General features: G+C 44.2%; 1 protein-coding gene across 1 annotated transcript in view; it reads left to right on the plus strand.

Annotated features, from left to right (window-relative positions):
• LOC148543324 (inactive dipeptidyl peptidase 10-like) overlaps positions 1-15,568 on the plus strand; it is a 246,190-nt gene that overhangs the window by 220,450 nt on the left and 10,172 nt on the right. Inside the window, exons 25-26 of the mRNA XM_088481087.1 lie at positions 8,382-8,454; positions 15,381-15,454. Coding sequence (XP_088337213.1) covers positions 8,382-8,454; positions 15,381-15,454 — 147 coding nt within the window. The remainder of the gene's footprint in view (positions 1-8,381; positions 8,455-15,380; positions 15,455-15,568) is intronic.

A 15,568-nucleotide genomic window follows, 5' to 3' on the forward strand; every position in this document is an offset into this window, starting at 1 on the left:
ATGACTAGATAAAAACTAAGCATGACGTACAAACATTATTCTACATACATAAACAGACAATATATATATATTTACAAAAGAGCACAGTGTTTAGTGTCATTTTCATTGCATATATGGTATTGATACCCAATATATATTGTCTGTTTATGTATGTAGAATAATGTTTGTATGTCATGCTTAGTTTTTATCTAGTCATTAATATGTTATAGGTCTAATAGATAAATAAATAATACATATATTTTGTACATTACATCTCATTGGTAATTTATGCTCATTAACTAGTGAGTTAACTGTAGTATTAGCGCAGAGTATTGCTTTTCCTTTTCAATGCCAGTACGTTTGAATGCCGTTGCAGGGGCGTGCATAAATTAGCCACTTAGATGCCCTATGCAACCTCAGGCCTGATAGCGTGCTTGGTTGATAGCAATTTCTGAGTAAGGTCAGAGCTTGTGCAAGTGTGTGTGAGGCTACGAAGTTTTGCTAAACATCACGGATGTGTGTAAGTAAAGTGGGCGTCCTTATGTAGTGCTGCGGCGGCATAGCGATCGCAATGAATTAGCATACTATCGCAGTTGAACTGCGTGTGTAATCGCTATTGCATTCGCAGTTGTGATTGGTAGTGAATCAGGCCCTATGACTGTACTTAGGCCCTCATTCAGAGCCGGACGCTCTGAGCAGAGCGCTCGCTCTGAATGAGGGCCGTCCTCCATAAAAATGGAGCGTCCTCCTGGACGCTCGTATAGCTGTGGGTCACCACCCACAGCACATACGAGCGTGCAGGATGATGGTCGCGATGGTCTTGACAATCGCGACCATCGCCAGTGCGACCAGAAGCCTCTGGTCGGGTTTCTCGACCACAAGCCCTGGAGTGATTTTGGCTCTATCAGAGCCAAAATCACTCCCACTGACATCACTAGTGATGTCAGTGGGCTGGCTTCTGACGGTAGGCGTTCCCTTGGGAACGCCCCAGTCTGGGAGGCACGCCCACCAAAGGGGGCGTGCTGTCAATCAACATCGACAGCACGCCCCCTTTGATCAGACACAAAGAGCGAAGGAAAGTCCTTCGCTCGTCACGTCTCGCGCATACGCACGACGGAGATCCCTCCGTCGTGCGCATGCTCAGTGCACACCATCGACCCACTTGCGAGCGGACAGCCGCTCGCGAGTGGGTCTGAATCAGGCCCTTAGGCATGTGAATATGACTGAAAGAGAGGAGATGAGATCGGAGGCAGATAGGAAATGCCAGGATTCACAGAGCAGGAAGAGAGACGTTTCTTCCATAACGGCAACATCCAGATATGCTGCCCTCTGCTGGGCATGTGCTCTGCTCGACTCCCGGCCCCTAGTTATGCCACTGGGACCATGCCCATATGATGATGACTTTCCTTTATCTTATCTAAACCAAGTCAGATTATTCTAAGCTGCTAGAGCATCATGATGAGTTTACATTTGTTGTTCATGAACATTTCTTTGTATAACTTTCTGTTACCGGTTTGTTTGCTTATGGCCTCCACCCTGGATTGTTTCTGAACTCTATTGCCTGCCCTTACCTTGGCCTTTATACTGACCATTGTATTGCTCCTCTGCATACAGTAGTTGGCAGCTGTGGATCTTCCACGCAAAATCTACTTCATTGCAGATTCACTGATAACATTTAGATTCCTATTAGACTCCTCTCCTCGGTTCTAGCCAGAGATAATTATTTGCAGCCTTTTCAATTCATTACACAAAATATCTTATGATAGGATGTAATAGGTAAACATTACTTTAGCAAGCGATCTTCTGTAGATTAGATGACTTTCCTTTCACTAACTAATAATCAATGTAATGTCTACTAAGATAGTGTGCTCATTGTTATTGTGGTTTCATTTCAAATAAATATATTTGTAAGACAGAGATGTTTTTATGAAAGTTTCCAGGGAAGCTTTTGTGGACCACAAATAAGTATTAAAGATACCAACTAAACAAAAATGCTGGAACCCATCGAGCACGTCAGATTTTTGATTGAGCCTTCCTAGTTCAAAGTCACTGATACATGTTTCTGATGTGGACACAATAGTGTGTGTTTAGTAATTGTTACACTGTCAATATGTTGTGCACTCTGCCCGTTACAGCCTAAATGACTACATTTTATAGTATTTATATAGGGGGGGGTATTTACAGGGAATATTACTGTAAAAGACAACAATTAACAGTGATAGATTAATACCTCGAAAGATCTTTGTATGGCACAAATATTGTACAAAAAAGCACAGATTTTCTTAATTTGAAGTTGGACATAGATAAAGGATAAAGGAAAACTCTGCTTGGGTTGCTACCAGTTATCATGGTCAGTGTGCCATTGCACTGGCCTATACTTAATGTAAAGGATAAGCCTGGAAACAGGCGTAATTACACTTAAATCTGTGTTGGGTATGATATGTCGACAGTCATAATGTCGACATGGTCAATAATTTAAAGTCGACGTTGACCATGTAGACATTCATCATATAGACAGTGATGAAATGCCGACATGTCAGAATGTCGACATACAGTCCCTAGTGGCCCAGTGGTGAGTTACCTGCTCTCAATGGCTGGAAGTGGCTCCAGCAGCATCTTCCCGATCCCAACGGTCAAGTGACTATGACTTCCGGGTCAGACCCCAGAGTATTCCTCCCCTATCCATAATTCCTACCATTAAAACTCCATCCAGTGCCTAACCTTCCCCCGCAGCTTAACCCTAACCCTCTCACCCGCAGCCTAGCCTTAATGTAGACATTCTTACAATGTTGACATTTGACCTGTCAATATTCTGAGAATAGCAATGCATTGTCTGACGACATTTTAACATCATACATGTCGACATTGTGGTGTTGACATTATGAATTTCAACATTATTATTGTTGTTGACCTTTTAACTACATCCCTTTTGATTACATCCCTGCATAGCCCACAATCCCACTGCCTTGCTCTCCCTGAACATTTCCTGCATAAGCATGCCCCATTACAGCCCAGTTACTCCTCTTCAGTAGCAGGTAGAGATGTGAATGGAATTCATACCACTCAGCATCACCCATACTTGCGTATGCTCAGTTCTGGAGCATGTGCAGCCAGAGCCGGCTCTAAGCATAGGCATTATAGGCAAATGCCTATGGCATCTGGGAATGCCTAGGGAAATCCTGATTCCCAAGCCTAGGGGCCTGTGGCATAGTAGGATGGGCCAGAGGGGGCTACCGCGATCAGAGCGCAGCTCTGATCAGGCAGCTGTCAGAATGAGCTGGGGCTGCCTGGCCCTGACTTAAGAGTCAGCTGGGAGAGCCTCTCCCGGGGAGAGGGTTGCCGGATGACTGAGGGGTGATGTGCTGGAAAAGGGGTACACAATGAGGTCAGAGGTGCTATGTTGGGAAAGGGGTGCACAGTGATGTCAGAGGTGCTGTGCTGGATGACTGGGGGCTGCTAGATGAGTGTTGTTGTGCTGGGAAAGGGGTGCATAATGAGGCATGGGGAGCTGTGCTTGATGAGGGGTGCTGTGCTGGGAAAGGGGTGCATAATGAGGCTAGGGGTGCTGTGCTGGATGACTGAGCAGTGCTGAATGACGGGTGCTGTGCTGGGAAAGGCATTTTGAGGCCAGGGCCCAGGGTGCTGTGCTGGATGAGGGTTACTCTGCTGGATGAGGGGTGCATAATGAGGCCTGGGGTACTGTGCTGGATGAGGGGTGCATAATGAGACCTGGGGTACTGTGCTGGATGAGGGGTGCATAATGAGGCTATGAGTGCTGTGCTGGATGAGGGGTGCTGTACGTGGAACCGTGTCCTGAATGAGGGCAGGGGTGCTGAATGAGAGGTGCTGTGTTGTGAGGCGGGCATTGAAGGAGGCAGTACAATATAAAGGTGTCTGTGTGTCAGTGTGTGTGTGCATGTATTTTTAGCTATATATATCTAGAGTAGGGGTGGGCAATAAGCGGCCCCCCAGCTGTTGTAGAACTACACATCCCAGTATGCCCTGCCACAGTTTTGCTATTTGGCCATGCTAAAACTGTTGCAAGGCATGCTGGGATTTGTAGTCCAGCAACAGCTGGAGGGCCGCTTATTGCCCACCTCTGATCTAGAGGGAGATGGGGGCAAATGAATCACAAATTTGTGTCCTCTGCCAAACTCCTAAAGGAAGAAAGAAGAGGAAGAAAGAAATGGGAGGAACACATAAGAGGTGAGAATTGAGTATCATGTTTGAAGAGGTGGGGAGAGTGTTTTGCAGAGTGTAGTGTGGTGGGATTATCTGCTAGGGGGCACCAGCCAAAATGTTACCTAGGGCACCAAATTTGTTAGGACCGGCTCTGTGTGCAGCACAAAAACATGCTAGATATGCTCTGCAAACAGGCACACGTTCAGCCCCATATTTTATTAATTTGTGCTCTAGCATCGGAAGCTGAGTATATTCAGTTAGTCTAGTCCATTATTTGTGCCTGATATGGCAGCAGTGAGATTCTAGACCTGAAAATTCTCAACCTACAGTATGTTGTTTAGAAAGAACAATCTCTAGGGGTCATTCAAACCTGCTCGCGAGCGCAGGATGCTCGCAAGCGGGTCGATGTTACCCCAATGCGCATGCGCACGACGGAGGGAGCTCCGTCGTGCGCATGCGCGAGACCCGGACAGCGACAGCCAAGCACCAAAGGGGGCGTGCTGTCGATGGTGACTGAGAGCACGCCCCCTTTGGTGGGCGTGCCGGGGGCGTGGCTGCCAGACGGAGGCGTTCCCATGGGAACGCCTACCGTCTGGGTCCGGCCCCACTGACATCACTAGCCAAAATCACTCCAGGGCTTGCGGTCACCGAGACCCTACCGCAGGGTCTCGTCGCAAGCCCGATGGTCGCGATGGTCTTGACCATCGCGACCATCTTTTTGGCCGCTCGCATAGCTGTGGCTGGTCACCCACAGCTATGCGAGCGGCCAGGAGGCCGCTCCATTTTTAGGTAGGAGGCCACTGATTCAGAGCGAGCGCTCTGGTCAGAGCGTCCAGCTCTGAATCAGGCCCTCTGTTCCATTGATGATGCACCCTCCGTAAGACTGATTTGTAGGAGATATTGGGTTTTCTTATACTATGTATTATTCATAAAATGCCTTAATTAAGCCAATTATACTATCACTTATATCCTACATATTTAGATCTATTAAGGTTCGTTGTATTTATTGTCAACTATAAATTCTCATAAGAGAACTATATATTATATTTATGATTCTCCCCTACACTTCATGTTAGCCAATTAATTGGTTACTGATTTGCCATTTAAGTCAGTGCATAGTGTTGTGTTTGAATTTGAAGTTCACATAGAACAACTCTGAAAATAACATACAACTTTGCTATTTAGGGCCTGATCAGAGTCTGAGGCAGCGGCGTTGTCGGACACAGTGGAGCAATGTTTTACGTCAGCGCATGCATCTGAGACATACCACACATTATCCCGATTTTGTTCATACAGAGTGGCAGTAGAGATTTAGACGCACGGTAGCAGCAGCAGTGTATTGGAAATGTATGGGGTGTTCCTGGGCTAGACTGGGAAGTAACAAGGGGATGGTTATTAATCAGACGTATGAAGATGTTGTACCTTATGGGGGTGTCATGGTCGTGTCACTGGTAGTGGTTACGTACTGAGACATAGAATCATTCACATAGCAGGCAATATGCAGATAGATAATCTGCACCCACCATCAGGGGCAGAACTATGGGAGACAATGGAGGTGCCTGCCGCCAGGCTCCAGCTCTGAAGAGGCACCTCCTCCATTGTCCACAACATATTCACCCCACTTAGGGCTGTAACTATGTACCCGGAGTGTACCGTCACGGCCGCCCAATACATGGCACTCCTTCCCGGCACCTGAGAAGCCACCATACACTAGCGGAGAGCTAGCTGCTGACTTCATCTATCTATAGCCTGTCTGCATGCAAATTGCTACATTACAGTGTCAGAGGTTGTGACGGGGGGGAGGGGGCACCAAATTATTACTTGCCTCCTGGCGTCTGGGATGAACTTACACCACTGCCCACCATAGGACTGTTGCAGGTTTCCATGGTGCGGCTAAAGACGCTCCAAGCATGACTGCCGCATCTGGAGACGCTCAAATTTGGCATCTCCGTCCCTGCAGATCGGGATGTACAGATGTACACCATGAAGGGCTTTGTAACAGCATGAGCATAAAGCCGCAGACATGACTGCGGGAAAAGACACTACACCGACGCAGCTGCATCCGACTCCTGGTCAGGCCCTTAAGCTCCCACATGTTTATATTGCCTCAGACAAGGTCACACTTGTCAGGTTTTAAAACAAGTTCAACAACAAAATTGTTGACCAGAAAAGAAAGGCAGAAAGAAAAAACCCAATCAGAGGATACAACGAAAAACAATAGAGGCCTGAATAACACAATATTTATTAAGGGAAAGTTATAAATGGCCTGATTCAGAGATGGTTGGTATCGCAGATCCGCACAGAAATGACTGTGCAACCATCCAACAAAATCTAAATGCAGCAGGAGGTGTCTTGAGAAAATTGACACCTTCTTGCTACATCTGAGAGATTTTAGTGCATCATCCGTAGATGCTGCATCAGATCACCATCGTGTCCATCGGTTCCTGGCCACTTGCAAGGCCAGGAAATCTGCATCCACTGATGCAGACCCTGGCCTCATCCCTCCCAGAAAATGGGGGCGACACACTCCCGTTTCTGGAAACGCTGACTAGGAACGCCCTAACTCCGCTTCCCAAACACTGCAGCCTGTCGATCAGGCTGCTGAGAGACACTGCGAGCGGACTCGCAGAGGGAGGGCTGCACATCCTGTGCATGCGCAGTCCTCCAACAATTGGAGATGTGCACTAACCATCGGGTTAGCTCTGAATCAGGCCAAAAGTGATCTAAAAATACTGCTTATAACATAATACAAAGCAGATACATGAGCACAATGGGCCTAAATCAGATGTGGACAGTGTTGCACAACAGCAAGGTAGCAGCTGTGCAATACCGTCCAAGTAAAATCAGTTGCCATGGTCGCTGCTCTCGGTAAGTCTGTGCAAGCATAAGCTTACTCAGCCTGGCTGTCGGAATCCCTCTGCAAGGTCCAGCAAGTCGGCGTCCGACAACGCAGACTCAGGGCTTAGCACGCCTACAAAACAGGGAAGACGCACCCATTTTGTACAATGGTCCTGGCCCGCACCCCCCCCCCCTCCCCCCCCCAAATGCCACAGCATTTCATTCATTCTGTGTGCGGCTAAGTAAGGACTGCGAATGAGGACGCAGGACCCATTCTGCACATGCATAGAACGGGTTGTGTACCTGCACAGACACTGAATCAGCGGATATGTACTTAAACCATCGGATTTATGTACATATTTGGATCAGGCCCAACCAAAAACACAAACAGTATTATGGATATCAATTGGTTAGGAAACACAATATTATTTATATACAATCGGAATCAAATGTGCACGTTTTTGCTACTGGCTAATACCACTAAAGCGTATACTGATGACATTTAGGACCTCATTCAGAGTCGGTCGAAGCGGCCGCACGGTCGTACGCCACCAATGTTCACTATACTGCGCATGCATAAAGTTCGCAATGCACGTGCGCAAAGTAGCCGCTACGATCAGAAATTTCTCTCTCCTTGAACACAGCCAGGTCGGTTGTTTGAGTGACAGATTGAGGCGTTTGTGGGTGGTAACAGGGGAAGGTGCTTGAAAACAGGGGAGTGGAGATCCGAACGCAGGTGTGCCTAATTATGCGAACGGCGTTTTATGGGAGTGGATACGGTTTTATGGGAGTGCATAGTTAACAAAGTAGCGTCATGGCACATGTGACATGGGAGGTTTATACACTGACATGATCGTAGAGCTTAAGAGAGGGTATGGTCAACCTTAAGCTCTACGACCAGTTCCGATGGTTCCCGATGGTCTCGATTAATCCGTATATGCCCGGAGATGACGTGCAATGCGTACGAGAAGGGGGCGTATATTTTTTAAATCCGGCCTCTTCTTCCCCTTGGTCGGCCAGCTACCGATCCGAACTTAGGGACGCAACTTGCGAGAGAATCATTTGCATATCCGGCCCCTTTTCCCGTACGACCGTGCGGCCGCTTCAACTGACTCTGAATGAGGTCCTTAGTGTGTAAGAACTAAAAGGCATCCGTGTACCTTATAACAAAGGATCTTGCTAATGTAGGACTCACAAGCTCATTGATATGTGAATCACAAAGGTTCTCCGAAGATGATGTGAATATTATTTAAATTATAGCATAACACTATTACAACTAGCACCTTACTAGAGCTTTGAACTGTTTATTTCAGTCTGTTATATAGAAACAATACTGACGTCTGTGTCTGTCATCATCTCTTTACGTGTGCCCTTCTCCCTAGGTGGCCTCTGTATTGAATGATATCCAGAAGCTGCAGAACAAGCAGTTTCTTCTTGTCCATGGCACTGCAGATGGTGAGACACAGGTCCATGGAATGAGCAGGTGCATGTTGGGCAACATCATTGAAGTACATTATGAATGCATAGCATGCGTTATTAACGGACATGAAAGCACACATTGAGGATTATTTACAACCAAGGTATTGTAACCAATCACTAACTAACAAATTGGTACAAGATAAGCAATGAAAGTCAATGTCTGATTAGTTGCTATGAGTTATTGCACATTTTCCCTTTGGCAGTAAATAACCTCCGTGGTCTGCATGATGTATGATAAAAGGCTGTGATAGATGGTATTGCAGAACGCTATCTGGCTAAACAATGAGCATCATATTGTTTGAATTGTGCATTTGTTTTCAAGCCTGAAACAACTAGTTTGCTATCCAGCATGTTCACTATCATAATAATCAGTGTCCCTATAGGTAATGTGCTGTAGAAATAAATGGTTTAAAATCTCAGTCTAATGAGTACTCTAGACCACTGGTCTGTATAGGTGAACGCATTGATGGTCCAATTGAACAGATTTGGTCATTCATCGACAGTGAAGAGCAGCAAGAGGACTTGGAGCCTAATGAACAGTCAAGTAATCTAATAAGAAAGGTTAGAGCATTTCATTGGATACATATAATAAATGGTGCAAGTTCAAATAAATGAAATAATTAAAATGTATTTCAATCAATTGAATCATTAAGATTCCTAAATATTGAAAATTAGAAAAAATGCCACAAGATAAAGTACAAAAAAAAAAATCAGAGATACACGTTCATTAGTGCACAAGCCTAAGTAAATAGTCCTCACAGAATTGATTAGATAGTTGCTGATAAGTGGACAGATGGTATCAGTCAATTGAATCCATGATAATAGATTAAATGGACTGAAGCATATTAGCGCAATAGTAAAATTCCAGTTAAATGAACAAAGCAATCAGCTGTAGAAATGACATTAATGTACAGATCTACCATGGTTCCTGACACATCACAGTGCATGATCTCTAAAAACACTGCTTGGCGTTTCAAGTTGTTCTGTATAGCAATTCTACTATCCTAGGGAACCATTTATCAACGAGTTTTATTATACGCAATGAGCTTTAAGACTCATTGCGCATGATAAATGGCGCTTCAGCCAATAAGCTCCCAACTGTCATTTTTCAAACAGATGAGAGTTAGGAACTGATTGGTTGTAGCACCATTATCATACGTGATGAGTTTAAACATTTGCTGAGAATGATAAAACTTGTGGATAAATGGGCCCTTAAATGTGAAAAGATTAACATTAGTCATGTGCTGCAGTAAGTAAAATGTGTGTGTGTGTAATATACAGTATACACACACACATATATATATATATATATATAATATACGTATACAGGGCTGCCAAGAGCCGGCCCGGGTGAAGCGGGCGTGGCGTAGTCGTGGGAGGTGTGGCCACACTCCCTTAAGACAAAATATATATAAAAAAAATATACAGTTGCAGCGGAGCTGCGTGCTGGGGAAGGGGGCGCTGTGAGCTCCTCAGCCCAGCGCAAATCCAGGGGGACGCGATCAGGATGATCGCTCAACCCACAGGCAGAGGAGACTGCTGCTGCTGCTGCTACTCTGCAGGTGGGGGGGAGCAGCGTTGGACCCGGGCCCCCGCCAGGCCCCCCCCCCCAGCAACACCGGACCAGGGTAATTAGTACAACTCAGGATTCATGTAAAAAGGAGCTGCCCAAACCACCATAGCTGGCCAGGCATATTAGACTAGGATTAGTGAATAGCATCCAGCATGCAGGAATATGTATCAGTAAAGTACCTGCCTATGGCAGACAAATACAAGGAATTAAAGCCTGAATTTTGATACTTGTGTGAATGGAAAACAAAGTTTTTACACAGTAGAAATTCTGCATCAAATGCTCGAACATATATGCTTGCAATGCATTTTTGCTCTAACTCTATAATACTGCATGCCTGCCCATCTCATTATACTAAAGAACAGATACCAGGTTCTCCTGAAGATCAGAAATGATACCGCCCAGCTGTTTGAATATAAAACAGAAAATGGCTCTTACTGTGCCCTTATTAAAAATAAAAATATAGAAAATCTACAGGTATCATCACATTTTATTTTGCTCAGTTGCACTTATCTGCATCATGCATAACAAGGAGGATGCTCATATTCATGTTTTTGGAATTTTCCACATAAAAATAATTTGTACCACTATTGTGGGTGTGGCTGGAAATGTGAATGGAGGTAAGAATAGATATTTTCATACTGCCACTTTAACATCAATCTTTGCTTCAACAGCTCAATTTTTGTCCTAAAATACTACTTAAGTCACATTTGTGTCTTAATTAAATCATGAAAGTGAGGAGACATGTATTTTATGTTTACTACAGGTCACTACTACCTGGGATGAAGTTCTGGGTCCACGACCCTGCCCTTTACCAGGGTTGGGCTGAGACCTGGGAATTTGCCAGGTTGATAGACCCGGCAATGTCCCAGATCTTAAGGGGTAAATTTACTGAGAATCGAGTTTGGTCGAGATGACAATCTCAGGTGAGTTTAGGCATGTTTTTCATCTCGCAAATTTACTAAAGGCAAACTCTAATCTCACCCGTAAAACTCGGGCGAGTTAGCAAACTCGAATCTTCTCACCATCGGCCAAAATCTGAAGTACTTTTCACCTAAAACATACATGTTGCAAATTCACCAAGAATCGAGATTAGAATCTTGGGTGAGATGCCTGCAAACTTTCTGCCAAAATGACGTTTTAAACACTCCTCTCCAGATCTGCGAGTTTTGCTGAAACATACACAAATCAATTTTTTTTTTCCTTGTTAATTGTTATTTAATTCTCTGAAAAAAATAACGTGAGGTTCCCCTCCCCCCCCAAAACACAAACCAGCCCCGGACTTGCCAGCCTGTCCTGGTACCTAAAATTACGGGGAACAAAATGAATAGGGTTCCACCGTAAATTAGGGCCAGTCCTGGTTTCAATTATAGGGGTAAAAAATTTGCGTAGGCCCCTATAAATAAAACCAGCCCTGGACCCTTTCTAGCGGGGGGCTGATGCCACAGCCGGGGGTTCCCTTTCACCGGACCCCCCAGCCGAAGCATCAGTCCTGACCGCTAGTCAGCCCAGGCCAGGGATCCCTGTGGAGTTGAGTACCCCTCCAAAAAAGGGGTACCCCTCTCCAGGGCTATCCCCGCCACACCTGGGTGGTGGGTGGCGGGTTGATAGTGTAGGTGTAGTGTAAAATTAGAAATAACAACATTGTCTTTACAGTGGAACTACAGGTCCCAGCAAGCCTCCCCCGCATGCTGGTACTTGGAGAACCAAAAAGTACCAGCATGCGGGGCATTAAGGGCCCACTGGTATGTGTAGTTCAGCTGTAAAGAAATGTGTAAAAAAACACAACACACCCGTGAGAATAAAGTTTTATTACATGCATACATACATACACACACATACTTACCTGCTGACAGATGTTCACGTCCCCTTCTCAACTTAATGTTTCCAAACAAAATACCTGAAAAAAAAAAACCAATATTCACCTTTTGTCCCTCGATGTTCTCCGCAGAAATCCGATTAGGTGGCCGGACACTTTGTAACAACATGTATCAGCATGGTGTTACAGTATCGCGAATGACTTCAGTGTCCATGCCGCTAGCGAATCAGCGGCAGCTTCCATTAGCGGCCACTCATTGGCTGGGACCCACGTGGAGGAGCCGCTCAATGGCTAAGTCTAGAAAGGGTCCAGGGCTGGTTTTAAATATACGTGGAACCTCACGTCAATTTTTTTCTACGTATATTTAAAACCAGCTCTGTCCCTGCTGCCTGGTGCTGGTTCGTAGTTTACAGTGGAACCCTACACATTTTTTTTCCCTGTAAATTAAGAAACAGAACAGGCTGGCAAGTCCGGGGCTGGTTAGTCTTTTGGGGGGGACCTCACGTCATTTTTTTAAGGAAAAAAACAGTTTTTTACAGGTACAACACATGCAGCCAGCACATGTCTCACTGATATATGCAGGCTGCTAGCTCGGGAGAGATTTGCAGAGAGAAAACACTGCAATCTCGGGTGAGAAATCTCATCTTCATTTGCAACTCGGGCGAGAAAATCTCGATTTTCTTCACCATCGAAAAACTCGCTTTCAGCTAAACTCGCTTCTTAGTAAATTTGCAAAACCAAAAAAAAATATCACATCCAAGTTTTGGCGATGCAAATCGAGTTTAGAAAAAAAACTCGACCAAACTCGATTCTTAGTAAATTTACCCCTAAGTCTGAAAGGGACAAACATACTACAGATGCTCAAATTAGTTTCAAAGTAGTTTTCAAGCCAATTTGTATAATTACATATGGAGAACTGAAACTTTGAACTATAAACAGTATTATGTGCTGTTTTAATTAGAAATATTTTAAAGATACTATTAAATGCAACCATTTAAATACAATTTTATTGAAAGCATCAGGAAAAATACAAGTGGAGGATAGAGTGAAACTTCAGCAGATACAGATTAACCAGAAGCTAATTATTTATACAAGAACAAAAAGAAGCAAGAAGATTGCTAATAGCGGTGCACTTTTTAGATCATGGACCAAAGATGTACAGTTACTGAAAAATATTTCTAAAATATCATAAATCTTTATTTGTTATATTTCTTCAAATACTGTAGATGTGCAAAAAGAAAATGAAAAAATGTGCACTAAAAATTCCTATAGCCGCTGGTCTTATATCTGTATTATTTCTGTATTAAACTGTCTTATACTGCTTTCCACCTAAGTCCCGGGCCTGACCCAAGATTTGGAACACAGTTCCAAAATGGGTCAGACCCGGGATAGACCCCTTTTATGCTGCAGCACCGTTCCAGGTTATTCCCGGATTGGCGCTGTTCATACTGCACACGGGTGCAATGGAACACTTCTCCTGGCACTTGGAGATTACATCATCTCCAAGCGCCAAGAAACCCGGAAGTCCCTATGCTGTAAACGGGACCCGGGTTGGACAACCTGGGTTACTTGTTTACAGCGTTACATGGGTCGCTCCCATGGTAAACCCTGCAAGCTACCCGGGTTGGATTGCCAGGTCACTCGACCCGAGGATCCAACCCTTGCCCCTTTTACACCTAGCATCAACCCAGGTTAACCCTACAATTACTCCAGTTTTAGCTGTGGTGTAAAAGGGGTATTAATGTATTGTTTGCGTGCTTTACAATTCTAACCGGTTATCAGGCGTCTGTCCAAAAGAGGGTGCACTCACCAGTCTTGTATTAATAGCAGCAGGGATTTTATCCTCAGAAAAGCCATCAGCTCATTACATCAACATACATATAAACATTTATATATTCAAGGCAGTATGCTGAGCTAGTATACTCCATGTTTACATCACAAATTTCCCTTTGTCATTATATTAATGGCTCTACCATGTATAAAATTAAGGCAGTCTTTTGAGCCAAAAGTAATCTTGTATTCAGGATCGCCACAGTTTTTATCTTGCTGTAATAGAGATGCCGGTGTCTCTCACCTGTTTCAATCTTTTGGTGTTACAAAGTAGCGCAATTAAATATGTGTGGAATGTGCTTGTATCAATTTTCTCTTAGCTAAATAATAGCATCTTTGTAATAGCAGGCAGTACAAGCACAATATGATACACTACTTATTTCAATGTATCATTAACAGGATCAGGTTCTCCAGTATATAACTACAGTGCAGCTACATTTCAGCTTTCCACTGCTGCTGCTGTCCTAGTAATCTGTGATATTAATATAATGCGTCTCTGGTATTTTACTTTCATGCATACTCGGTATTCAACAATAACACATAATAATAATATGCAATGTGGCCAGCGGCTATATCGGAAACGCTGATGCGCGTTTCGCCTGGGCGCTGTTTTTTCAAGTTTTTTTTTTATTGCATTAAAACCTAATAGTAAATGCATGTTTCGTTACCAACTCAAATATGCTGCATATGGTACTGGTGCAGGGCTGCACGCATCCTGCAATATGTCCAGCTGTGAATATATACGCAATTGCGGCTTGTTGTTTTACATATTTGTATCTGCACTTTTTGGAGCAAATGTGTTCAAACTCATCATCAGCCCCAGTGTCTATAGTTCCCAAGATAAAATAGGATTACCCCCATGAACTAGAGAGGAGTGGTACAGTTTTACTCAACTATGTTTGGATCTCAAAAGAGGCATCTTATTGGCTATCTCATGTGTTTTGGATAGCCAATAGGATAAAACCAAACTTGCGCTAATTTGGCAAAAAGAACTGAGTCAAAACCGAACCGCTTATCTCCACCATCAATCTCTTTACTGAAATGATTATGAAAATGTACCAAAAGTTTTTTACTGACATATGATTTATTTATATTTGAGAGTCCCTCCCAAACGGAATGTGTATTGTTGTTTCAGTACAAGCTTTTTGGTCCTCAGAAATAAATGATTACTTAGGGCGGTATTCAATTGTTTCGTCCCCTTTCGCGCCTGACAGGAGCTATTCAATTGTTGCTCCTGTCGGGCGCGATCAGCTGCCTGCGCACCATTTCAGCTCGCAGCCCCAGGAGGGTGCGAGCTGAAAAGGGGTGAAAAGTGACAGCACTTTTTGCGATCGCACCCAGCACTTTGGTCGGAGGTAGCCGTTTTATGCGGCTAAACCCGACCACTATGGGTGCGATCAGCACGAAAATGGGCATCAATTGAATAGCGACCTGCGATCTCCTGTCACTTTAGATGGGAGATCCGACCACGAAAACAATTGAATACTGCCCTTAGTTGATATTACTGTATTTACAAACTGTTTGTGGAATATCTTTGAAAATGTCTGCTCCTCACCCTAGTCAGCAGTCAGCCTTAGTCATGTTTAGATTTCCATTAGGAAATTCATTCTGCATATTTGTTAACTGCTTTGTTCCTCTATCTATCCTCTATATTTATGTGTGTGCCTTTTCTATAATTAAAAGCCAACGTGCACTTCCAGCACACAGCTGAGCTACTAAGTCGTCTGATCCAGGCTGGAGCCAATGTCACCAGTAGGGTATGTCTACATACTTATATTGCTGTATATGATTAACAGACAACTAAACCTATGAATTTAAATGGTCATAAATAAACCTTGAAGGTACATTTATTGCTCAGTATTACCTCGACT

Source organism: Taudactylus pleione, unplaced genomic scaffold (genome assembly GCF_031769625.1).
Source record: "Taudactylus pleione unplaced genomic scaffold, aTauple2 ptg000005l, whole genome shotgun sequence".
Classification (NCBI taxonomy): domain Eukaryota; kingdom Metazoa; phylum Chordata; class Amphibia; order Anura; family Myobatrachidae; genus Taudactylus; species Taudactylus pleione.